Raw genomic sequence first — 27,832 nt, forward strand, 5'->3', positions numbered from 1 at the left:
CGTTGAGTCAGACCTAGCCCAACCTGAAGCTTCCGGATGCAACCTTAGCTGTGCTCTGGTTGCCAGACAGCTTTCTGAAGCCCACAGAGGCCACGTGTGTCCACCTGTGGTCTCTGCAGGCTTCAGAATAGCCCCAGAGTGTAAAAGAAATGTAATTTCTGTTTTGCAAGGAAAGCTCTCCAGTGGCTTCCCAGAAGGCCTTATAAGGGCAAAAAAGTCACTTCCGGTTTCCCAGAAACTAGAAGTCATGGTTTTTTGCCCTCTGGGGCCATTCTGAAACCCACAGAGGCCGCAGGTGGATGCGTACGGCCTCTGCGGCCTTGAGAAAGCCCTCCTGGGGTGACCAGAGCACAGCCCCAGTTGACTCCAGAGGACTTAAAGGGGCCAAAACAGCAGATTTCATTATCGTCAGTTTTCAGTATCTCTGGGGGGTGGGGCAAGAACCAGTCCCCTGCAGATTACGAGGGCCTACCCATAGAGATAAAAATCAACATATAGGTTTTGTTCTCTGTTTAGCTTTGCTGTTAATCAGAGCTGAAGGTTTCCTCTTACAATTTCAGGCTTGTGAGTTTTCCATTGTACTGATCTTACATAGTATAGTTCTGATGACTGGTGATTATGTTTGGGTCTCTAGAGCAGTTCACCTTTAAAATTTGTCTGTTTATATAATGCCATAAGAAACCTATTAAAAGAAAACTAGCCGATTAGTAGTACGTACGCTTTTTATGCTAACTTATATTTTTGGTTTTGCATTTTAGTTCAAGATGATGTTTCAAGCAGTTCTGGACTTATTGGGGGAGTGCAGCCACCCAGCATCTCAACCAGTTCCGGGCTTTTAGGGGGAGTGCAACCACCCAGTGTCTCAAGTAGCTCTGGGCATGTGCAGCCACCCAGTGTCTCAAGCAGCTCTGGACTTTTGTCAAGAGTTCAGCCGCCTAATGCTTCAAGCAGCTCTGGACTTCTGACCGGTGTTCAGCCTCCAAGTGTCTCAAGCAGCTCCAGCCTTCTGACAGGGCTCCAGCCCATGAGTGTGTCAAGTAGCTCCAGCCTTCTCATGGCACTCCAGCCACCCATAGTGTCAAGTAGCTCTGGGCTTTTGACAGGAGTCCAACCACCCATTGTATCAAACAACTCTGGGATTCTAGGATTGCCACCACCAATTGTCTCAAGTAGTTCTGGACTATTAGGAGTGCCACCACCGAATATTTCAAGTAGTTCTGGGCTTCTAGGGCTACAGCCACCCACTGGGATTCAAAATTTACACCATTTAACTATTGCTGGTCAAAGGTTGCCTGGAATGCCTCTTGTAGATCTTCGCTCAGGACTAATGCCACAGCCACCTGGGCCAAGATTTCCACTACTACAGCCTGGAATGCCACCACAGCGTAATATTCCTCCTCCAGCAATCCTTGACCCATCCCTTCCTCCACCAAGAGCTCCTTTTATTCCAGGAGATCTTTTTAATCAAACAGAAAGGCCATTTGGAACTGCTGGTAGACAAAACACTGATAGCATTTCTAATCCTGATAAAAGGTTGCCTCTTGGAGATGACAGCATTCAGCAAGAAGGAGATAGAGATTATCGCTTTCCTCCAGTGGAGAATAGAGAGAACCTTAATCGACCTTCAGTTGATATTAGGGATTCTGTTGGAAGGCCACCGCTAGATCCACGAGAGATTCTAGGAAGACCTCCTGTAGATGGAAGAGAACATCTTGGCAGGTCACATATGGATTTAAGAGAGAACTTTGGAAGACCAGGTATGGAAAACCTTGGTCGGAGAGAGAATTTTGCTTTCAATTCAGAGAAGCATTGGGGACAAAGAGGAGATTATGATGAAAGAGAACATCATGCCTTTCCTGCATATGGTGGTCTTAAAGGCTTCCAGGAAGATAGAGAGCGGTTTAGACAGAATAATTACAGGTTTGATACTCGAAGCGTTCCTAGCTGGAACAGGGGAATGGAACAGGATTCTCACAGAGACTTTGATGACCGCCGTAGACCCTGGGAAAGACAGAGGGACAGAGATGACAGAGATTTTAATTTTGGCAGAGAAATTAATGGGAACAGATTTGGGAGAGAGAGAATACAGAACAACTGGATACCTCCTCCACACCCAAGATCATTTGAATATTTTGAAGGGGGCACTTCTCAACAAAAAGCTGACAGTGTGCCCCAAGTTAATGGTGAAAACACAGAGACAGAAAGTCAGCCACCTGCTGTGCAAGTAGAGGATGAATTGGAACTCTATGAAAAGCTGACAACTTCAAGTGATATTAAAAACGAGAAGAGTGACACAGAAGCTGAATTAGAAAGTGAACCAGTGGTAGAAAGCACAGAAACTGAGGGGACATAATCATCACTCAGTAGGTAAAAAGATACCTTTTGTAAAGTTGTCATCTCTCTCTGTAATAGATGAATTGCTGACTGGACCTTAGTAGTTCACTTTTGTCTGCCAGAATTAAGTTAATCTAATGTTCATGTTCATCTTTCACTTAAATAGCTGTACAACTGACCTGTATAGAATGTTGTTCTTAATTTGAACATAGTAGGTAAACTTTTCTTTTTTCCTTTTTTTTTTAATTCTTCTGATAAACAAACTTACCCCACTTGCTTTTACTTCACAAGGAAAAATAACAGCTTGTCAAACAAAGACTTCCTATGGAAGAAACGGGAATTTTTAGATATTGCTATTAGGTTGGCCATGAAAATTGTTATACTTGAAAACAGGTGCTGGTGTATCTTGTCCAGGTTTTTAGGCTGCTGCAGAATTTTAAAGCATAGGCAGAGCTGAGATATTGTATGTTCCTGCAGTTTGGCGCAAAAAAAAAAGAGCATAAATAATACAGAAATGGGGTGTTCTTGAAATTTCTGCATTATAGTCTCTGTTTCTCAAAAGTAAGTGTCCGTGATTTGTTCCTCGTACTGCAGTGGGTTAAAAAATTGAAAATTAACATACGTTTTAATGTTTTTTTTAGATGCCAATAAAGCATTATTTGTTTGATAAGCATTCTAGGTATTGTATTTTTTATATACAATCTATGAAATCCTGGATGAACTGTGCTTTAGCTAATTGTTGCAAAGGGTTTAAGTACTCTTGTAAGACCAGTGCAACAATTAAATATGCTAAAAAGCATATGCCTTTCTACTAAAAAAATCATGGAATCACATTAGTTTATGTGTATAACATATGTATGTAAATATTTGTGTAAAACTGTATGTAGATACCACTGTTTCTGTGTGTGATAGTGTATGTGCACACACTCACAGAATAATGTAGACAGTTAAATAAAACTGAAATGGAATTAGGTTATAAAATGAAAATTTGTCTTTCACCTTCTTTAGGTAGCAAGAAAATTAGAGAAGCTGATAATGGCAGGTTAAATCAAATTAACATTTTCTCTTCTAAATTCTTATTACTTTAGAAGGTGGAGTCTGTACAATAAGATTTTAGAGTTTGTTTTTATTTTTGTTTTTTAAGTGTGGATATGTATGAAGTGAAAATTGAAGCAAATGTTTGCATTGTCCTTTTTTGTAATACTTCTGGTGTTCTGGATAGAAAGTGGTAGCATTAAAATACTTTGTGATTATCTGCTTGCAGTGAATATCTGAAGTGCACAGTTGCCCAAAACATACTGAACCTCTTTAAAAAACAAAAATAAATCGCTCTAATTTAGAACAAAGAACTGGTTGTTTGAGGGGTTAGAACTTCAAATTGGTTATTAAAATGAATTGGCTGTTTGTGCAAATAATTAACCTATTCATTTGATTTGTCTTTCTTCTTTGCTTCCCTTAGACTAGGCCAGAAAAATCTCAGGTGCTTGGTTGCTAAGGCCCCTAAATATTTGATGCTGACTTTTAGGAATGTATAGTTTCTACTCTCTACAGAGTAGTCTCTAAAAATTTGATATCTTTTAAAATGCGGTTCTGCATGCTAAACACTGAAAATGTTTTTTTTCTTCTTCAAGACCTGCTCTTTGATAGATAATGGACAGGTTGGCATTATACAGTAACTTGTATCCTTCTCCTTTAAAAATCTTCTAAAACTTGGGTATTTATTATATGCATCCTCTCCCAATAAAACAAAAAGAGAATATCAGCTGTGATAAGTTAATTATTTTTGTTGAAGAGAACATCTCTTAATTCAAAGAACAGAAGTTTGAACAGGCTAATAGAGTTCATTTTCTTTCATAACAAGATGAAACTGGACAAATTCATGGAGAGCAGTTCTGTCAGTGGCTACAATGCCTATGCACTACCTCCAGGTTCAGAAACAGTAAGCCTCTGAATACCAGTTGCAGGGGTGGGAGAGAGATATACCTTTCTCTCCTGCTTGTAGGAAACAGAATGCTGGATTAGTTTGTCCTTTTTCCTGATCCAACAGGGCTTTTCTTACATCCTTAAACATATGAAAGCCACAAGAGCAGCGGTTTTCAAACTCTCAGGGAGAGTTTGCACCGCTGTACGTTCTTGTGGGGGAGGCTGCAAGGACTGGGATACACTCACCAGTCCCTGCAGCAGCCGTCCTGGAATGCAGGGAGCCCTGTGCGAGCGTCTGCAGAGCTCCCCAGCTCATCAGAAGTGAAAGTGGAGCGATCGCGCCCCACCTCAGCAAAACCGGAAGTGGAGCACGATCACTCCACTTTCACTTTCTATAGGTGGGGAGCCCTCAGGGAGGGGAGCAGCCAACAGGCTGCTGCAGGGACTGGTGAGTGCATCCCAGTCCCTACAGCTCCCCTTAGCGACACGATCCTGGGGATCGTGTCGCTGTCTCCTCCCTGCCTTCTCGCTGCCCCCGCCCCTTAAGGGGGCAGAGGCCAGGGCCTTCAGGCTGGGGCGTCGCGACGCCCCAGTTTGGAAACCACTGCACAAAGGAGTTCATTGTTAACTGTCAAAGGAAGCCAACAATACTTCAGAATTTCTTTTTGTTGCACTGTTTTGTAATTACTGTTCTAAAAGGGCATCCTAATTTTTCAGATGTTACCATTTATGAAAGTGTGACCTCTAAATACTAGAAACTAGTGGATAGCGAATTTGCAGTTAATGAACCATTGGTCCTATCCGTGGTGGGGAGGGGTGCTATCAAAAGAATCCTGGAAAGTGAATCGGGAAGTGCCAAAATATCTCTGAATGCTGTCAAGACCTTCCAGAGGTTGCAAGGATGTTCAGAATAGTGCCCCCAATCAGTTCAGACCACTTTGAAATAACCGGTGGAAGCTTTTAAAGGGGTCCATACTGGTCACAGGCACCATTCTGAAGGTTCCTGTTACCTCCGGAAGGTGTTTGCATAGCAGATAAGAGAACAGAGGCGCAGATAACGAGAGAAGGTAGCAATTCTCCCACTCGCAGATAAGCAAATTTGCAAATACAAATTTGCATATAAAGAGAACTGATTGTATTTTGTCTATAAATCGTGCTGTCCAGATCCCATAAGATACTCCTGTTGAGCTGCATTCTTGCTATAAAGTTTAGCCTGATTAGCAGTTTTAAACCATTCTGCAGGTAGTTAAGACTTAAATTTGTGCTGGTGTAATTAATGTAGCGCCTACTGGTATGACTTTATAAAAGAGAAGTTATTGTAAGTATGTAAAATCTTTACATTTTTAGTTTTTCAAAACATGTTCAGTGATTGGACACCATGGTTCATGCACAAAGCAGGCTTAGAAGGTCAAATCTTGCCTTCTGTATTGTTTTTCTGGTGAAAGTTTTTCAGGGCCAGTGCTAATGAGGCATGAGATACTAGAAAGTTGGATAGGATTGGGTCCACAGGCTGTAATCCTATATACACTTAACTTGGAGCAAGTTCCATTGAATGAATATGGCTTACTTCTGAGCAGACATGGATTGCGGTGTAAGACTTGCTGCCCAATTATTTAGTAATACTTGAGAAATATATTGCTGGCTTTACTTCACTGTCCTCAATTTCATGAAACTATATATTTTTTCCTTCTAGTTCATATTGAAACCTGGCCGTTGTTTTGCATTTTAAGGTGAAACTGCTAAGACTTTCGCTCTAGCAACTGTGTTCAACTGAAATCAATGAAAAATCTTTGGATGGTGCATGACTTGATTAATGTGATAATTTTTGAATTCCTTATGGTTCAGATGAGGTTATAGTAAGGAATATATCCCAGATTCCCAAATTGATGGGAGAAACATTGATCAATTGATTGATCAATTAAATGTCTAGAGACATTTGATAGTCCCACATGAAGCTCTACTGTTGTATTAGTTTCTCTCAAATAGAATGAAATAGCTCATACTGATCAGAATCTTGCACTAGAATTGATAATTTATGGGATATTTTGCCATTGTTTAAAAAATAGATAGTCCCCTACAAGTAAGATTCTGTCACTCAGAAGTTACCTACTTTCAGTGATCAGATTTGAATGCATCTAAATGCTTTAGACATCCGACTCTCATAATTTCACTGAAATTCATTACGCTAAAAATCATCAGGAGCAAACTTCTACAGATCCCCTGTAATCCATGTAAAATAACACTTAGAGCAGGTACCATTTCTACAGATACCTGCTATTTATCACTTAATGCTTTTCTTAAGTGAGAAGATGGTTATTGCTTGTATAATGTGATCCTATGCATGTTTGCTTAGAAGTGACTCCCACTGAATGTATTAGGATGTGAATAAGATTGCAGTTTTTTAAACTTGCGTCCAGAAGCAGTTAACTTTTTAATTAAAACATTAAACCATTCTACAGGGCAATCCTATGAGTGTTTACTCAGAAGTAAGTCCCATTATGGGACTTGCTTCCAAGTAAGCATAAATGGCTTTGCAGCCCTACCTTTTTGCAACTATTTACAGCCTGATTGCCTACACAGGTGAATTTGTTCAGAGATGGTATTTTAAAGATGTTACTCTGATATGTTTGTACCTGTACAGTTTCTTAAATGAGAGAGAACTGTGAATTGCTTAACCGTCAATACCCATGATTTCTGAAATGGTTTTTATTTTTTAAAAGCTATCTTGTGTTTTGCCTTGCCTTTCTCTAGTCTCGATTTCTTTGTTTCTCTTGTATAATTACATCTTTTTCTATGCAATTAAGACTATTTTAATCTTTTAAAAAAGGAGTTAAGTAACCCAATATGAATTTTATAAGGCCAGTGCTATCAGGTTTTTATAGCATTGCAAATCATTGCAAATTATGAAAAGAGTAATAATAGTGTAACATGGCTCATCCTAGCACCTTAGTTATATCACCAAGTTCTTAGTATCATAATCAGTTTCTGTAAAGTTATAGGAGTGATCTGATGATATTGGCTTGTATTTTAAGATGTGTGAGTGTAACCATGCTTACACAAGCCACATTTTCTATTCCTCCTCTCTAGGGCAGCTCCTGAGGGTTGGAAATTATATGGAATGTGGCATGGGCTGTTGTGGGAGAGAAAGTTGCTTAAAAAAAATCACACAGCTTTCATAGCTACAAACCATTATTTTAATCTATAGAAGAAGCTTTGTATTAGCTCTGATTTTATTTTGAGTATTTATACTTTTAAAGAATGTATTTTGTCTTGTAACAATTCAGTCCTACCACAATGCATGGATTCTACCTGTGGCATGGATCAATGAATTGAAACTTTGTGAAGCTAGAACTGAAAGCTGCTTTTATGTACACTGATTTAGCATTTCTCTTTCCAATTGGTGGCTGTGACTGCACTAGTCATTGAGCTGAATATTTAGTGCCTCAATGGACACGTTCTGAATCTACCTGATTCGGGAGTTGGATTATGGTTGGTTATATATACTTAATAGCCTGTATGTTACAATATATCAGTTTGATGGAGCATGCAAACAAGTTGCCTACCAGGACTTAGGAGGCCCTGAAATCGTTTTTGCTGTAGGTCCTGCGTCTTCACCTCAAAATTATATTTGATGGCAAGATAAAGTATATGGTGAATGAGGACTACTCATATTGGATGTTCAATTAATCTTTTCAGGGGCTTAGAGAAAGCTCTCTATCATCAGCTAGAACAGTAAATGTATCTTGGTAGTACTGTCATAAAAATATACAGAAGACAAAACCTTGTTCCATTTCAGTTTAACTAAGCAAGCTAGATATATCCATATCTGGAAAAAATGAGCAAATGTTATGATTCATTGTGTAATATTAATGCATAGCTCTCATCCAGAGACATGAGCTTTAAAATTCTCTTAAAGAGTATGTGGCAATTCATTGATCTGGGTCAAGCCAGATACAGAATGTGAAAAGACATAAGCTGCCATAACACACCTGTCAGCCCAGTGTTTCTGCCTTCTTCCCAATAACTGAGCCGTAGATATTCCACAGTATTGATGAGAGCCATCAGAAACTGTTGTATTGATTCTGTTTTAATCTTTCATTACAGTATAAGCTGCCTTGGGCAATCTTTCATCAAGAAAGGCAGGATATAAATGTTTAAAAATAAAAAATGTTTTAAGAGGACTCCAACCGCAGGGTGTAAGAAAAACGGTTAAACAGGAGTTGGAATTCAATGTTAATTTTATTTCAGTGAGTTAGTCTGCTTTTGTTAAAACTTTGCAATGCAATGCAATGTTAAGTATACTTTGCATATTAATTCTTGAAAATCTGAGCAAGATAATGTACAAATGTTATCTTACTCCTACTAGATTAAGGAAAAAGCCCTTTTATTTCCAGTTTGATGCTGGAGCTGTCAGACAAGTAGAAGTTCTTTTCTCATTTTGTTGGCACTATTCTAAGATGGGCAGTGGAGTCCTAACTACAATTAGGCTTCCCTTTACAACAGCAGAACACAGTTCTGCTGTTGTAAATGGCTATATGGCAGCATGCACTGCACCCTGCTGACAGCCATTTTGAGACTGCTGCTGCAAATGGGTGCAATACCAGCTACCTCCAACAGTGAAGGTGGTAGTGGGAGCAAAGAGCAACTGGGGCTGGGCAGAATGGGGAGGAAAAGGAGTGGGAATGTTTCTGGGCAGAGAGGGGTGGGTGGGAGATGGAATGGGAGGGGGTGGATTTCAGTGGCACTGGTATGTGCCAGATCCTAACCTCATTCCCTGTCCCCTTCCCTCTCCCTTACTCTCCTCAGACTTGAGCTAGCAAAATAGCTGGCATGAATCTGAGGAGCCCCATTGGGGCAGCAGAGGCTTGCCCAAGGTGAGGGAACAAAAGTTCCCTTGCCTTGAGGAGACCTCCATGATTGTCTCCCCTTCCACCACAGGATACATGCTCCATTGGCACAGTTGCATGGACAGAGAGGGATTTAGACAGGATTTTGGAAGGTAATTTTGACCTGTATAAAAGATGCATAAGAGAGTTGCCAAGATATATCCTTTGGTATTTTTTCTGGGATGTCAGGGTTTTTAATGGGTATGTGATAAAGGGACATTAGCTGATAGTTTGCAATTTATTAAAGAAATTTAATTGCCAACCCTTGGAAACAGTTTCATGCTCCATCAGTGCTCTCTTGGATGCATCATAGTTTGTGTACCGTGATTTTACTGTGGCAGAGAGCCCTCGCGGCCACAGCCTGAACTATGCATGGAGATTTCATGCAGAGGCCAATGTGGTGAGGAAACTCTCACGCGGCTTGTCTGCTTTGGGTCCAATGTTACTGAAATAGGTTTCCGAAAGCAATCATCATGTCTCTGCTATCTTCTTCTGGGTGCTGCGCTTTGCACGGGGCACCATCAACCGCAGGCTCACCACTGCCACCACTCCTCCCAATGACTATAGGACCCCATGGGGGTGCAAAATAGTTTGCCATTGGGCCCCTCCACTCCTAAGGCCTACCCTGCATCAAGGACCAGTTGCTCTGTTCCATGTGTGTGTCCCTCAACATGTTAAACAGCTTTTTTATAAAACCAGTTTAGTTCTTTTAAACACAATGATTCCTATATATATAGAAAACAGGCTCAATTCTTCAATATTCTTGTGATGATTAAACCTTTTATTACTGCCGACCATTGGAGACAAGATAGTGATCCAGCCCAGTCTGATAACTTGGTCTCGGTAATTTTGCAAATGACAAGTCTAGTCAAGGAAAATGATTAAAATCTATAGACTTACAGCTACCTGCACTTTCTGTTTTTTGCCCTCTGCATCCATAATGTAAAGGATGACAAAGAAAGTCTGAGATAAAAGTACAAAATCTTATTCTAAGGCAAATTATAATTCATAGGGGAGATATGCAGTAATACATAGTGAAGTGTGAATCTGGCAAAAGCTCAAAGTATAATGAGGTGTTTTAAAAACTTAAATGTGAGGCTTATGTGTGTTTTCTTTTTTCTTAATTCTTCCATTGAATTGGTGCCATTTGAAATGGCATAAAGAGCCATTTATGACTCTTCAATGGCAAACTATTCTGGGGTGGAAATGCAAAAATTAGCTCTTGAGGGCCATATGGTGCAATCCAAACCCGCACTGGAGCAGGCAAACCAGGAGGCTTGTGTTGCATCCAACACAGGTTTCTGGCCAGCAGCGGCTCAGCCAGAGGCAAGGGGAAGCTCTTCCCTTTACCCCTGGGTAAGGGCTCCTGGTCCCAATGGGTCACCTCGGAGAGCAGAGCGACTTCAAGCTGCTCCTTTCTCCCCGGGACGGGGGTTGGGATCCGGTATAACTGCCAGATCCTAGCCCGGCTCCCCGCGCACCCGCCCCGGGACTGCCCATCACCCGCCCCCCCACCCAGAAACACCCCCGTCCTGCCTCCTGCACACCCCCCACGCCTACCTTCACCGCTTGTGTCGGCGCAGGTGCACTAGCACAAGCGGCGGGGAGGAAGCTGCCCAGAGGCTTCTTCTGGCCTCCATGCATCTGCGCATCTAGATGTGCTAATGCAGCTTCCTCCCATGGAGGCGCAAACGTGCTTTATGGCACGTTTGCGACCCTCCCGGGGCTCCTATGCCGGCATAAGTGCTGGTTAGGATTGCGCCCATAGTCTAGGTTCCACTGTGATTGTTTAGCCTTTTGTTGCATGGTCCTGACACTGCAGTAGTTTGTTAGATGCTGAGTTTTTCAGAAAACACTGATGGAGAGTTGGATCCTAACTACTGCATGTGGGAGCCTGTTTCCACAAAGGAGCTTCTCTGAACCCTTCTTTCTACAGCAATTCCCTGAAAAGTTTCTCCTGAGGCCTGAGAGCCACTTGGGCATGGGATGGGGACTGCAAGGATGGGGAGAATGACTCCAAATAGCTCACACAATATACTTTCTTCTGATTTGAGTCAGTTGCCCCTTCATCTGCTCCAACAAATTCTCAAGAGATACAGGAGACCACTGTGGGAGGGGTGAGAAAATTCCCTTCTAAGAACTTTGTTGCACATGTAGTAGTTGGGATCCAACCTAGAATCTCTCTCTACGTGGAACATGAACTCTGTTCTCTCTCTGGATCTCAGCTCCTCTTCTCACATTGGCTCTTCTCTCCTATTTATCCTCTACCATTGCCACTGCTAGCTGGTAGCAATATCAACCTCAAGATATTTTTGCCCTGAATCTGTCTCCTAACTTTGCAGGACTAAACCATGAGACATGTACAGTATAGAAAAAAAGAAGACGACAAGCCTCTGGAGCGATCTCGTCAACCCATCTGCTAGGAATATTGTTGTATAGGTATCCAGTGCGCAGGCCAGCCCATCGCTGGTAGCTTAGACTGCTTTTGTTATCATTAATCCTATATTGCTACTGTCTTTGCCACGCAGAGGAATGATGGGTTGTTTCTGACTTTGAACAAAATAATGCAAAGGATATTTTTCTGTGGAACAGCTTTCATGAGACAGTAAAGGAGAGTTTTGCAATTAAAGGTGCTCTCTGGATCGTGCCTAAAAAGACTTAAAAAAGCAGAAGGCAAGCCATCAAAGTTGAGATCCAGTGCTAAGCCTAGATAGTGTGCTCCAGATGGTTGATTGAGGGAATGGAAGCAGAATAACTCCTCATATTTGATGGACCTAAACTGGAAAATGGAGCAATATGTCATATGCTAGAAGCAGCACCATTGCCATTTAATGTGTTGGATGCTTTCTCTAAAATATTGAACTGATTCTGTTATTCATCTCCAAGTCTACTAGTAGTATAATTAGATTGCTGCATACTACTATTAGTAAGCTGCTCATAGTAAGGCTTGAGACTGAAGGTTGCCAACAAGTACATAGTAAGGCTACTACATAGTAAGGTTACTATGAGCAACCACCAGAATATATGAGATGTAAAGGAAGGGCTGTAGCCCAGTGGCAGAGTGTGTGTGTTGCATGCAGAAGATTCAGCTCCTGAATTCCAAGAGGGCATAAAAGAATTCTTGTCTCAATTTTGCCAGTCATTTTCAGCTTCCTACATCCCTAGATATGAAAAACATGAGCACAAATTATTTTATGATAGTGGAGTTAGTAAAAATGTTTTATTAGCTAGCAAGTATTCCTCCAGTAGACCAAATACAAACCTGAAATTGTGTCATCAAATTTCAACCTGAAATTGTATCAGGCTGTGTTTTACACAGTTTTCCTATGTGAATGTGGCTGCGTGTAGGCAAAGCCTGATCACATGCGGCAGGTGTCTGTTTTGCTGCATTTTGGGGAGTTTGCAGCTAAGTAATGTATGAAGGTCTTGTAATAAGATACTTTCAAGCTCCTCTTTATTTTTTTTAAAATTTTTAAAAATATTTTTCAAAGACAAATATAAACAAAAAAGCTTCTCGTTTTAAATAGGATTTTTAAAAAATCAAAATTAAGAGCCACCATGATTTAATTTTCACTGATCCCCATGAGCAGTGGATATTGTATATTTAAAAAAGAGGTAAGATTGGCACTTGTGGCCCCAATCCACTATTGGTTCGTTCAAACCTGATAGGCCTCTTATAGACTGGGGATAGTTGTACCCTTAATCTGTCTTCTGTTTCTTCCTTTGGCAACCTTCTCTGAATAGGATGGAATTTTGTTTGCATGTTCTCTGTCAGTTGGTTCTTTACTAATAGATCTCCCTGCTTCCTGGGGGTCTAACTGCCTCATCACTAAAATTTAGGATATTCTTTCTCTATGGACTGGGTCAAGAGAACAAGCAGAATTTTGTGGGTGCAACAGCATTTTCCCATCTCCTTGTCCTTGCTGCTGCAGTCCCTTTTGCCCCAGAAACACCACTCTGTGGGCTCAGGGGGGATCCTCCAGGGGATCTGCAGAAATGAAGGATCCTCCCCAGTGCAGACAGATGTGCTTCCATTCATGCAAAGGGCTATGTTCCTCACATTTTTAGTTGATGGAATCCTTTCAAAAAGAATATTTTGAATATTCTGACCTCCGTTCATATTGACTTCTGCTTCTTTTTCCAAATGAATGCAGAGCTGTTTCCAAAATTTAGCAACCTTCAAGTTTTCTTAAAACCTTTTCCATGAGCTTTTCTGCAGAAGTGTCCTTGGACTCTTTTCCTGGGATTGGCATCAAGTGTCTACTTCATTTACATGATAAAAGAAAGATTATCTATGTGTGGATAATCTTTCAACCTTTTAAAGCTTCAGCCATGGAGGCAGAGCATACATCTTGTAACCCTTCAGTCTTCTTTTTTTTGCAGATAGCCTCCAAACCACAGCCTGTGGGGTGGATACGGTATGCCAGGATTAACCTTCCGGATGCAGTGCGGCAGTGACCAAGCCTTACCGCTTCATGTCGCAGCCACCATTTGTTGCACCCAATATTCACCTAGCCTCACACCAAGGAGCTGCTTCCACTGGGAAACACAGAACCTTCTGGGGCCACAGGCAGTGGAAGTAGCTGCCCGGTGCGAGGCTCTGCGAAGATCAGGTGTGATGAACAATGGCTACAGAGCAGAACTGTAAGGCTTCGCCAACGCCTTTCCATGCCCAGAAGAATAATCCTTGTGCACAGTGGGCCGTGGTTTGGAGACTGCTGCTTTAGATGATGGCTAGTGTTCTTGGCCACTCTTCTCAGTCTTTACAATGTTTTCCCTCTTTCTGATGTCTATGGCTGCAAATAATTTAATAAAACATATTTCCTAAATGTCTAGAGGTGTTTCTTTTTATGGCATGCTGCATGTTAGATAATAAATATAACGAACCCTCCAGAACCACTTGATGCCACTCAAAGAAATGCATGTGGATTTCTCTGCATCCTAGCCTGTGACCTTATTATATGTGATTGTGTTGTAAAATTATCCTGGATTTGATGCAGATGGAGAATCCCTCAAGTTTTTTTTACCCCACACACTCTTGAACCCTTCTTCAAGTTATATCATACCCTTATGCACTGGGACTGAACTCCACATGAGGCAAGTTGAGAGCTCCTATTTTATGCTTTGGAAGCTCTTCCCTTGCTACAGCGGTGTCCAAAATTTTGGCAGGAGGGCCACATCAACTCTCTGACACTATGTCAGGTGCCGGGGGGGATTAATTTACATTTAAAATTTGAATAAATTTACATAAATGAATATATTAAAGATGAACTTATATGAATGAATGAAGGTCTTGCAATAGCTCAAGGCCTATACAAGGCCTTGCACAAAGCAAGGCTGGCCTTTCCTTTGCTGCCACTACTGCATCACAGACATGAAACAGCAAGCAGTGGAGGGAGCCCTCGTCCCACAGCTCACGCAGGAGGTCAAACGGTTGCCCTCACACTGAGAGCAGTTGCGTCGGGCCACTGCGGGCTCCAACAAATCTCCAGCGGGCTGCATTGAGAGGCCCTGAGGGCTGCAAGTGGCCCCAGGGCCAGGGTTTGGGCACCCCTGCCTTACTATATACTAATTTACAGAGTGCATTTAAATCCTTAATTATTTAATCCAGTTAGATAATAGAAATTGATGGACGGATTGGTTGTGGTAGCTTTTCATGGAAACAGTTGCATTTTTTGTGGGATTTTTGTAGAGCTTTGCTGTTTCATGTTATCTTTTTGGAAGAATAATTTATCGATAATATATTCTTTTAAGGGTTTAGTTTGAAAGTCGTGCAATTTTTCACAGTTTTCAGCAGCATTGAAAGGGTCATAGCCTGTTTGGGTCATTTTTAGGACTCACTGTAAGACAAAGGAAAGTGTTCATACACAGGTGTGCATATTTATGGGGGATCCAGTCCATGTACGCTCCCCCATGGATATAGAAATCATGGATATGGAGAGACACTATAAAAATAGAAGTCCCACACTCCTGTGTGCTATTAACATTGTTAAAAAGCTTACCATGGTGAAGTTTTCTTGTTTAAACAAGTTACTGTAAGCGTTTAAGCTTATAGTGCCACAGAACAGGCTGCCAGCAGCCTGAATGATTGATGAAATTAGTTCTGACACTAAACAGGAAGTAATTATCTTCTGTTTCCTGTTTAACAGAGCTGAATCATCAAGCATTCAGGCTGTCGGCAGCCTGCTCTCTAGTGCCATTAGCTTAAATGCCTGTTCAAACAAGAACACCCCAGTAAGCTTTTTAAAAATATTAATGGGTGCATGCGGTGGGCAAACCACTGATAACTGAATCTGGATACAGAATCCACGGATATGAGTGCCTGCCTGTATTAATGAAATTTCTGATTGGCTAGCATTGGCCATGTGATCAGCCCAGAAAGTATTACCCTCATTCTAAACTAACTTTAACTTCAGTGTCATTGGAACATAGCCAACTCTGTTTATATAGGATCCTGATATCATTACATTTTCTGTGAGATCTGATTGTAAAAAAGAAAGAAACCCTAACCAAAAAAAAATGCCACCAGAGTAACAATGAATTGTAGGATCATTGGTAGTGAACTTCTGAAGTGATAGAATACTCTTAGAAAAAAAAATTTCTGGATTCTAAGAACACTACTCTCACTCTACATATTTGATACAGCCCTGACATTTTTTCTCTGTTTTGCTGCCTGACATCTCACCAAATAGTTCGAAGTCTAATTATTTCCCAACTAAAAAACAGTGAGTTTCCATTTCAGCCACAATTGAATTATTTATAGCTTTTCCTCTCTCTTTGTATAGAAGTGTTAAGGCTATAAATCTGTACACTTCATAGTCTGCACCATATACCTATGGAAAAGTTAGAGTTTTTAAAGTAAAACTATACCCATTATGAGCAAATGTTAATTGCACACAAACTTCACAATATGCACTGCAGCCCATGTACATTAGCATTAAAAATGCTTAGGATTCACCAGACACTTAACTCCCAAAATTCTGGGCTTAGCCTTAATTAGAGGTCCTGAGCATATAATTATGTCCTAGAGCAAGACTGTGAGACACATCTCCAGGGACTCTGGTCTCAGTGTATCAGCCTGTTGGGTGCTAATACAGTATCAGCTAAAGTCTTGAATAAAGGCTGTAATAAAAAAATATTTTCCATTCTGAGATGTAAGCACTGTTGTAAGCCATTGGATCTTGGCAGACCAGTTTTGAATATGTGAAATTATACAGACAAATGAATTTTTTAAATAATTATATCTCTTCCCAGAAGCAGCTGTTTTAACAATATCAGTGGCCCAGCCCTCTAAGTGTTGACTATAAAAACACATGACCCAATAAATTTGTTACAGCTCAATGCTAAACATATTTACATAGAAGTCACAGTGAGCACAGTGAAATGTCTTACTTAGTAAGGGATACCCAATCCACTATAACTCCCTGTAACCAACGTGACACCTACTGTATCCCACAGGGGAGTTCTGTCCTCCAGAGGCCTCCTCAGGGCAAAAAAACATTTCTTCCCTTATTCTGGAATAAGCAACTACCAGCCTGGTGGGTCTACTTGGGCTTGTGCCAGCAATATCACTGGCGCAAGACCATCTGGACCAATGAAGGCGGATCAAGCCCAGGAAGAAGGTTTGGATTTGCCAGATGCCACTGCCACCAAACCCACCACCTTCCCAATCCTGATTCACCCTCCTCTCCACCTCTGTTGTTGACCTGACCTTTTGGTCAGATGCTGAACCCCACAGATGAGAAGGGCAAACAGTATGCACAAGGTGGAACAATCACAAGTTTAAAAGCCATATATAAACAGTTCTAAGATTAATTCTGCCAGTTCTTAAGAAAAGTTGATATATATTACAAATTAGGATAGCAAAGGATGCAAGTTGTTGCTCTTTGCAGTTCCCTCTAAACTCCGAAACCACTTTTCTCAAAAGATTAGTCAAATCTCAAATCTGAACGTCTCCTGGAAGTGGGGTGTTGCCATTGTTTTCACGGAACTTTGGCAATCTGGGATAAGATGATATGATTCTGGAGTTTAACATTTTCGGAGATTTCCTGCATCATATTTAACTGGGTTCCTGCATGTGCACACGCAGTTGCATGCATCTAACCAGTTGTTTACATATGTATCTTGTGGGCAGGCCACAGGTCAAAAGCAAAGAGACAAATTCCGGTTTGGCAAAATGGAACAAAATTGGCAGCCAGCCCTCAGATTGCCAATTTTGCCAGAATTTGAATTTCTACATCAATAGATGTTGCCAGACACTTTCTACATTCTGGGTAAACTAGAAGCAGCATCTGGGTGCTTTTTGGTGCAGCAGTGAGCATCGGGTTGCTGCCCACTGTGGAGCACGAAGTGGGTCGCAGTGGTCAAAAGTTCGGGAACCACTGACTTAGCCTATTCACATTTCCTGGTTTCTTAGTGTTGGCACTCTTCAGCCTGAACTGGTAGCTTTCTTTGATCTGGCATTGCAGCACTATACTTCTATAAATGTTTGGCCCAATCCTATAGGTGCACTGCTCCAATGACACATGAGTGCTGGCATTTTCATCATATTCTAAGCCTGCCCTGGCAATGCCACACTGACAGCATGCCAGCACTGGTTCAATGAGGGGTATATGCCAAATCTGTCCTGGCAAAGCATAAGAACAGCCCCACTGGATCAGGCCATAGGCCCATCTAGTCCAGCTTCCTGTAATTCACAGCGGCCCCACCAAATGTCCCAGGGAGCACACCTGATAACAAGAGACTTGCATCCTGGTGCCCTCCCTTGCATCTGACATAGCCCATTTCTAAAATCAGGAGGTTGCACATACACATCATGGCTTATAACCCATAATGGATTTTTCCTCCAGAAACTTGTCCAATCTCCTTTTAAAGGCATCCAGGCCAGATGTCATCATGACATCCTGGGGCAAGGAGTTCCACAGACCAACCACACGCTGAGTAAAGAAATATTTTCTTTTGTCTGTTCTAACTCTCCCAACACTCAATTTTAGTGGATTTTCCCTGGTTCTGGTGTTATGTGAGAGTGTAAAGAGCATCTCTATCAACTTTATCCTTCCCCTGCATAATTTTGTATGTCTCAATCATGCCCCCCCTCTTTTCTAGGCTGAAGAGGCCCAAACGCCGTAGCCTTTCCTCATAAGGAAGGTGCCCCAGCCCAACAATCATCTTAGTTGCTCTCTTTTGCACCTTTTCCATTTCCACTATATCCTTTTTGAGATGCGGCAACCAGAACTGGACACAATACTCCAGGTGTGGCCTTACCATAGATTTGTACAATGGCATTATAATATTAGCTGTTTTGTTCTCAATACCTTTTCTAATGATCCCAAGCATCGAATTGGCATTCTTTACTGCCACTGCACATTGGGTTGACACTTTCATCGACCTGTCCACCACCACCCCAAGATCTCTCTCCTGATCTGTCACAGACAGCTCAGAACCCATCAGCCTGTATGTGAAGTTTTGATTTTTTGCCCCAATGTGCATGACTTTACACTTACTTACATTGAAATGCATCTGCCATTTTGCTGCCCATTCTGCCAGTTTGGAGAGATCCTTCTGGAGCTCCTCACAATCACTTCTGATTTTCACCACTCGGAAAAGTTTGGTGTCATCCGCAAACTTAGCCACCTCACTGCTCAGCCCTGTCTCCAAGTCATTTATGAAGAGGATGAAGAGCACCGGTCCCAGGACAGATCCTTGGAGCACACCGCTTTTCACCTCTCCATTGTGAAAATTGTCCATTGACACCCACTCTCTGTTTCATGGTCTTCAACCAAGTCTCAGTCCAAAGAGGACCTGCCCTCTAATTCCCTAACTGTGGAGTTTTTTCAGTAGCCTTTGGTGAGGAACCACATCGAACGCCTTCTGAAAGTCCAGATATATAATGTCTATGGGTTCTCCCGCATCCACATGCCTGTTAACCTTTTCAAAGAATTCTAAAAGGTTTGTGAGGCAAGACTTACCCTTACAGAAGCCATTCTGATTCTCCCTCAGCAAGGCTTGTTCGTCTATGTGTTTTGAGATCCTATCTTTGATGAAGCATTCCACCATCTTACCCAGTATAGATGTTAGGCTGACCAGCCTGTCAGTTTCCCGGGTACCCCCTCTTTCCCTTTTTAAAGATTGGTATGACATTTGCTATCCTCCAGTCCTCTGGCACCGTGGCCATTTTGAGGGACAAGTTGAATATTTTAGTCAGGAGATCAGCAACTTCATTCTTCAATTCCTTAATAACTCTTGGGTGGATGCCATCAGGGCCCAGTGACTGATTGATCTTTAATTTATCAATGAGGTCTGAAACAGCTTCTCTTTTAACCTCTATCTGACGTAACTCCTTGGTCAGGAGGGACCGTTCGGGCAGCGGTATCTGCCCGAGGTCTTCTGCTGTGAAGACAGAAGCAAAGAACTCATTTAATTTCTTTGCCATCTCTAAGTCTCCTTTTATCTCCCCTTTTCCTCCCTCACCATCCAGAGGGCCAACCGCTTCTCTGGTGGGTTTCCTGCTTCTAACATATTTGAAGAAGCTTTTATTATTCCCCTTAATGCTGCTGGCCATGTGTTCCTCATAGTCTCTCTTGGGCTCCCGTATCACCTTCTTACATTTCATTCACCTACATTTCTTTCGCCTCCCGTATCACCTACATTATATTTCTGGGAAGGCCTAACCTTTCCCAGTAGCATCCTCAGCATCCACAGAAACACCAACCTAGCCTGTTATTAGTGGAGCAGTGTTTTGCTGTCAGAACATCATTGGCATATCATCAGTGTGGCATCATCATGGCATCAGCACATCATTGATGTGGTGTCCAAGAAGCCAATCACTGCATCCAATCGGCACCAACACTGGCAGCCAAAGAAGTGCCAACAGGTGAGCTGAGAGAGGGCCAGGACAGGTGCAAGGCCAATGAGCGTTCAGTTCACCCAGGGGCACCCATCTGCTAGCCATTGAGCAACATAGCAATAGGCTGGCTTACACTGGATACTGCAGGCAGGCAGGCAGGCTATAGGCATCTCTTGGGATCTGCCTGATGTCCTTGCCTGTGGGAAGCAAGGAACAACACAATACCAGGGGTGTCCAAAGTTTTTGGCAGGAGGGCCACATCATCTCTCTGACACTGTGTTGGGGGCTGGGAATAAAATTTGAATAAATTTACATAAATGAATATATTAGAGATGGAACTTGTATGAATGATTTAAGGTCTTGTAATAGCTCAAGGCCTGTAAAAGGCCTTGCGCAAAGCAAGGCCACTGTTTCCTTCGCTGCCTCTGCTGCATCACAGATGTCAAACAGCAAGCAGCCCTCATCCTACAGCTCATGTGAGAGATCGAACAGTCACCCTCATGCTGAGAACAGTCACATTGGGCCAGCGCAGGCTCCAGCAAGTCTCCAGAGGGCCAGTTGGAAACTGGGAACTCCCCACGGGCCGGACTGGGAATTCCCGAAGGCCGCAAGTGGCCCCCGGGCTGGGGTTTGGGCACCCCTGCAATAGCCTAACAAGGAATAGACAAAAGCATCAATCACAACTGTTCCCTGACTTGAGATGCATGCTTGATGTTTGTGAGTGAGGGTGCTGCGACCAGAATGTACATGCAGTGCTGTTTTGTAAGGGACAAGAGCATAGTGCCTTGGAACATTACCTTTCCCTCTCCTGGTGGGGCTGCAGTGGAACACTGCAAAGGACCAATGATCAGTCCCCTATAGAAAAGGGTTCAGTCCTAGGAAATCAGAAGAGATTCTGATGAATTTTTGGCCGGCGGTAGCAATGGTTGGAGTCTTTGGCATTCCCTGAAAGTGAGCAGATGCTACTAGCTATTGGATGTTGCAAAAAGAAGGGATAGTTAGGCAAACACAGGGTGCAGTCCTAACCAACTTTCCAGCCCTGACCTAGCCATGATGCAATCCCAAGTTAAAGTAACAAACATACCCTTACCTTGAGGAGCAACCCTTGTCTGCCTCTTCACTGCCAGATGCAGTGCATGCCACATTGGCATAGCTATGTCAGTTCTGGAAAGTTGGTTAGGATTGCGCCCACAGTCGATAGCAAAGACATGTGATAATCCTGAAGGATCAGAATGAGGAGGGTAGAGTCATGAGCGGGAGATGCAGCATCAATACATTACAATAGTGTTTCTCAAACTGTGGTGGGTTGCAAGCCATTTTCAGATGGGTCCCTATTCAATATTTTTAATTTATTAGACTTGATGCTATCATTGCATGTGACTGCATTTGGGTACTTGTGCTTTTAACAATTATAGTAAATGGTACTTAGTTCTGGGTAAGTGTGGGTAGGATTGCAGCCTAGGATTTTTAAAAATTTTCCTGCTTGATGATGTCACTTGCAGTCATGACATCACTTCTGGTGGGTCCTGACATTCTCATTCTGTAAAGTGGGTCTCAGTGCTAAAAGTGTGAGAACGACTGCATTACAGGATGGGATTCTCCCCCCTTCGCTTACCAGGGTTGGGTGTACTGCCCTTGGTTGCCCCGTTGCGTTGGTGAGGCAGAGGTTCCAGGTGGGTATTTGTGAGTGGAAACCTCCTGGGGCAGAATATTTATTTATTTGCAAATTTATATCCCACTTTATCTCCCAAGTGGACATTCAGAGCATCTTACAAGTCAATAAAAACACAATATAAAAATATAAAGAAACTGTGTCTTAAAATGTATATAATCTAAAAATCTAACTAAAAGCCAAGAGCAAAAGAACCAGCTAACACTGAAAAGAACACAAGTTCATAAAACTAATGCCTAAAAACTTTAAGTATCCATATTAAAAAGCCAAAATCTCAGAAGGTGAGAGTAAAAAGAAATGTCTTTAAGCCCCGCCAGAAAGCCGCTAAGGAGGAAGCAGGTCGTAGACTGAAGGAATTCCATTGAGTTGGTGCCACTATGGAGAATGTCCTACTCCTTGCTGCAACCCACCTACCTCCATAGGTGGTGGCACCCATAAAAGGGCTCTCTCCAATGACTGGAGGGGACAAGCCAGATTATATGGAAGAAGGCTGTCTCTCAAATATCCTGGCCCCAAGCTATATAGGGCTTTAAGCCATTTCTGCCCAATGTTGCATATACACAACAGGGACCAAATGTGTACATCTGTGGGCTGGGAAGAAATGGGTTAAACATCAAAACCAGCACCTTGAATTGAGCCCGAAAATGAATGAGCAGCCAGTGCAGCTGCCGGAGCAGCGACCCAGCAGAGCTGAACCGCTGCCTTCCAGCAAGCACGAAGGCTGCCACATTCTGCACTAGTTGCAGTTTCTGAACTGTCTTCAAGGGCAGCCCCACATAGAAAGTGTTACAATCGTCTTGTTGTGATGTCACTTTGGCATGGATCACAGCGGCCGGGCTGCACGATCCAAGTATAGTCGCAGCTGGCGCACCAGCCCAAGCTTGGCAGAGGCTCCCTTGGCCACAGCTGCCACCTGGGAATCCAGGAGCAGTTGCAAATCCAGACGAACTCCCAAGCTGCGGAACTGCTCCTTCAGAGGAAGCACAACCTCGCTCAGTGCAGGACGGTACTCTAGTACCTGCATCGTGGATTTCCAAACCAGGAGAACTTCTGTCTTGTCTGGACTTAATATCAGCTTGTTAACCTCATTCAGTTTCCAGTTGCCTCCAGGCAGCACTTCATGGCCTCTGCAGCCACCTCGGAATGTGGTAGAAAAGCGAGTTAGAGTTGGGTATCATCAGCATACTGGTGGCACCCCACTCTAAATCTCCAGATTACCCCTCCCAGCTGTTTCATGTAGCTGTTAAATAGCATGTCTGCTATATTGCAGAATGCCTGCAATAATATTTCTGCAAAGATAAGTATCAGCACAGTAGCTTGCCATACATGGTGTGGTTGTTTGTTGTGCACCAAGTACACTTTCACCAGAGTTCCCTTTGAGGGACCAGAGAAGTATAGCCCAAGCTGCACTCCTGATAATCTGAGATGTAGTCTCCTTGGTAGGGGCTTTAGTATTGGGGTTGGAATAATTGGCTGCCATATGTAGTCTGTATCCTATTGCAGGAAAGTGGACAAGGCAGGGGGGTAATAGGAGATGCAAAGTTCTACTTTTCCTTTCCCCATTGTTCCTACCTATGCTAGCTCTGTCAGTGGGGTAGAGTTTTTCCAGCATCAGGGGCATGTCCACCATCTGAAGGGGGAGTTAGGATATGGCATATGTCAGCTCCTCTTCATCCCTCCCATACTATTTATTCCCCAATATCCTCTCCATTTTGGCCTCTCTGCCAACAGAGTTGTGCCGGCATTCAAGTGCTGGCTGAGCTATGCCAGCACAGCATTTTTCCAGCATTGCACCAGCAGCAGAGGCACCTCCAAAGGTGGATGGATTTCTACACCGGCAAGGCTTGGAGTATAGGGTCGAGCTGTTAATAATTTAAGACTGCAGTCTTATCCACGCTTACCTGGAAGCTAATTGATTATAATGGGGCTTATTACTGAGTACACATGCATAGGATTCGGCTGTTAGCATTGCCAAAAGAAGCCCCTATATATTTTGCTACATGTTGTCCCTCTTACCCACCCCATAGCTTTCTAGTGCCCTTACATGCCTCTTCTTCCTTGACTAGATATCCCACTACAAGTGAAATGGGGCTATCTTTACTTGCTCAGTAACATGCTGAGGACCCCAGATCTCAGTCTCACATTGTATGGGGTGTCTTTGGAGGTTGACAGCAACACGCATTCTCTCTGCTACTGCATGGTTAGTCCAGGTTTTACACAATATGAGCTGGACACAAAAATTAAATTGCTGGATATTTCTTCTGGACTGTGACCTCAATCTCCGGTATTAAGTATTGCTTTGTCTGGGTCTCCATTAATGTAGGTGTTTCCAGAGGGACTTGTGTTGATTCAGTGTCCTGACACACCCATCTAATACCTGCCATCCACAGAGGGCCTTGTGAGATTTTCCCCATCTCATCTGTGGGTTGTAGGATTAATTACAGTAATTGAACTTGTGGGAATCCATAATGAAACTGCATCTATTTCATGCAGCTTACAGATCAGCACTAAACAAAAACAAGATGCAAGCCTACACCTGCATATGCACTGTATGCTGCTGGGTGGCTTGACGAGGGTGGACTAGCTGTTCGCTCGAAAAGGCTTATTGTTCTCTTTCAAGCAAATTGCTGACTTACAAGATTGGTTTAATGATTTGGGATCCTTCTTTTTATTCTCCATCATCTTAACAAGTTGCCAAAGCCTACCACAGGAGAGGAAATGGAAGACGATGAAGAAGAGAAGCAAGAAATAAAACTGGAAACAAGCCTAGTGCAAAAGAAGAACATTGTGCAAATCGCATGCTTGGCTCATCCCATGCAGTTTTTAAATGTTTGGATGGCTTTTATATATCAGACATGTTGGCCACAGCCAGCCACAACCCACCTATGAGCACCTTGAGCTTGTAAATGCTCAGAGTTCAGTAGAGGATGTGTCCAGTGAACAGATAACAGATACTATTGTGTGCAGTTATGATCAGAGGCCATTTTTTAGCCTTCCTCAATCACACTCATTTTTACTTTCCTGTATATGGCTGCACTTCAGGTTCATCCAATATATCCTCAATGTGACCCTGGAAGAGGCAGCCCAAGCCCAGGGGGATTGCAAAGCAGCTACAGCTGACTGTGAATCACCTATAGTCATGTCAGGTTGAGAATCACATGGAAAAGCACTGTTCAGCCTGAGAACAGTGGTTCCTTATTTTGATACAAGCTGGGTCCCAGTTGAGAAATGGTTAATTGTGAATATATTTAAACATGCTTACCAAAGCCTATGAAAATCTTCACATACTTTCAACTCCTTTCTTGACCAGTGGCTTTGATTCTAGATTGGAGTCTAGATTAAAATATATGACTGCTAGATTGCAGTCTCTTATAGAAGGCTCTTATAGAAGAACATGAGTTCATGCTAGACTGAATTAGGGCCCAATTCTGTTCAATTTTTCTGTGCTGATGCAGCCATGCCAACAGAGTGTGTGCTGCATACTACAAAGGGGGCAGTTACAGAAGCCTCCTCAATGTAAGGGAACGTTTGTTCACTTACCTCAGGGCCGTATTGTGGCTGCATCGGTGCTGGCAAGTTGCATAGTTGGGCCCTAATAGTTATTTCATATTAGATGGGGACAAATCTGTGCTTCTCACCACATTTACACACTGTTGGGGCCCAGGGCCAATCATACAGGCATTACTTACATTTGTATTTTATAGTTTTGAATATGTGACATTTGTCAATTATTCTCAGTTATTCTACACCTGACATGCTACTGCAGATGTGAAATGGCTTACACTACGGTATAGCTTGATTCCTTTGACCCATAACACCATCTTTACTATAAATACAGAGTTGCGGTAAACCATAGGTTAGGCTTCAGAAGCACACTTTTTGTTTCTCAGAAATAAAACTGGCATCTCTTTGTTCTGAAGTGAACGAAGGGAGCTTTCTGCTGACAGTTGTAGGTACCTGCAACTTCATATTTCTTTCAGATTAAGGTATGCAATGCTGTGCCATGTCCAAAGCAGGTGCTAAGCTAACCCATTACCTGTTCTGTAGGTTGCTATAAAATGGACTGAAATCCCCTAAAGCCCCAGTCAAGATCATTGGATTAAGGATGGCCAGCACCTCACAGCTGGACCTGACCCTTCCTCCCAGGCATGACCTCATGACTGTGTTTTTCCCGGTAGCAGAGCTGAAGGGGAGCACAGTGGTAACTATTGCAGATGCCAAAATGCACTCTATAAGCAGCCCCTCCCACTCACCTTTGGAGCCATTCCAGGCAGGGATGGCAGTATGCTGGCACAGCCTGTGCATTGCCATCCCCGCCTGGAATGGCTCCAACAACAAATGGGAGGGGACACTTACATGTCTCTTTGCAGTGCCTGTAATACTTACCGTTGTGTCCACCCTCTAGCTATGCTGCTGGCTTTTCCATAGGTCCAGAAAAATCTCATAACTGAACTTTTCCCCAGAGCCTAGAAGACACCATAAAGTATTACATATTACTCTTGATACTATATAGCATTTTCTACAACTCTTTGCCCCCACCCTATTCACAAAATGGCAGGAGGTTTTAAGAAATTAGCACCAGGTGTGGCAGAAAGAAAGGAAAACAGAGAATGAAGAGATATAGCTAAACAGATCAAAAGGTGCATTTGATGGTAGAATCAGTCCTTGAAACTCAGAAAAAGGCACACTAGGAGGTGCATGATGAAAACAAGGAGTGTGTCTATCAAGGTATGTTTCTCAAAACTGAGTCTGTCCCATCTCACAAATATCAATAGACCTGCTTATTCTGTCCATAAAAAGACTTACCCCCTGGCATTTCCAGGTAGGGCTGGGAAAAACCCCAGAGAGAGCTCATGCCAACCAGTGTGAGACAACCCCAACTTCAGTGGCCCAAAGATCTGACTCATAAAGCTGCATGAGCAGGGCATTGAATTTCAAGGGGATGGTACAAGAACTTGTCACTAGAGCAATCCAGCTCAGCATTGACAAAGTGTTGAAAACTGCTCCTTTGAAAGAGCCTCAATAGGTTCTTTTAGTCAATAGGTTCTTTTGGTCAAATTACCTATGATAACTGTGTAGCTCATCTCATTACAGCATGTCTTGATAAGATGTTTAAGGCTCAGTCCTATACACCAGTGGGTCTCAAACCTTTAGCGCCAGGACCCACTTTTTAGAATGAGAATCTGTCAGGACCCACCAGTAGTGATGTCATGATCAGAAGTGACATCATCAAGCAGGAAGATGTTTAACAATCCCAAAGGCTGCAATCCTATCCACTTATACCCAGGAGTAAGCCCCATTGACTATCATTGTTAAAAGCTTATACAGAGTAGTCTGTTGAAAGTACAGATCTGTAACATTTCCCCAAATAAAATCATATACCATGATAGCATCAAGTCTAATACAGTAGAACCACCCAAGGGTTGACCACCCAAGGGACTGGAGGAAATTGGTCAACATAGAGAGATGGACAACATACGGAAAAAAAGGCATTTAAATATTATCATGTTTAGCTCCCAGGACAACAAATGCAAGGCCAAGTTATTATTTAGATTGGATTTTTAAAAAGTTTTATTGCAAATATCAATGAGAATTGATCCTCTTGTGATGCTTACTACTTATATCATCTATATCTATATCAAGAGACAGAGAATGAGACAGAGAATAAACAGCCCACAATCAGTGTTTAAAAAAAACCCTGAAAATTCATAAGCTTAAAAAAATAGTAAGTTAAAAAAAAATACTTGGTTTCATAGCAGACAGGCAGACCAGTGCTATCCCTTACCAGCCCATAGCATGTAGCATGTTACACAGCCCCAACAGTTAAAAAAAAACACTTTTTTACTTAGGCTGCCTGGCCTCCACTGGGTCTCCTCAGATTCACTAAACGCCAGAAGGTGTTTGATACGGTCTCACTAAGAGCTGTTGAGAAAACTTCACAGCTAGGGAATAAGAGGACAGGTCCTCTCATGGACTGGGAACTGGTTGAGGACCAGGAAACAGAGAGTGGGTGTCAATTGACAATTGACAAAAAAAGTGGAGAGAGGTGGGAAGTGGAGTGCCTCAAGGATCTGTCCTGGGACTGGTGCTTTTCAACATCTTCATAAATGACCTGGAAACAGGGATAAGCAGGGAGGTGGACAAGTTTGTGGATACTAAACTTTTCTGAGT

The 27,832-nt window shown here is 42.6% G+C and overlaps 1 protein-coding gene across 4 annotated transcripts in view; it reads left to right on the forward strand.

Annotated features, from left to right (window-relative positions):
- SCAF8 (SR-related CTD associated factor 8) overlaps positions 1-27,832 on the forward strand; it is a 106,468-nt gene that overhangs the window by 56,698 nt on the left and 21,938 nt on the right. For 2 of the 4 annotated variants that reach the window (XM_066615817.1, XM_066615844.1), the window contains exon 20: positions 759-3,004. In XM_066615817.1, coding sequence (XP_066471914.1) covers positions 759-2,353 — 1,595 coding nt within the window. In that variant the 3' untranslated portion in view covers positions 2,354-3,004. Of the gene's footprint in view, positions 1-758; positions 3,005-24,352; positions 24,769-27,832 lie in introns of those variants that run through there. The other 2 variants (XM_066615835.1, XM_066615825.1) reach the window with 2 other exon arrangements.

The sequence above is a fragment of the Tiliqua scincoides genome, chromosome 1 (genome assembly GCF_035046505.1).
Source record: "Tiliqua scincoides isolate rTilSci1 chromosome 1, rTilSci1.hap2, whole genome shotgun sequence".
NCBI lineage: Eukaryota > Metazoa > Chordata > Lepidosauria > Squamata > Scincidae > Tiliqua > Tiliqua scincoides.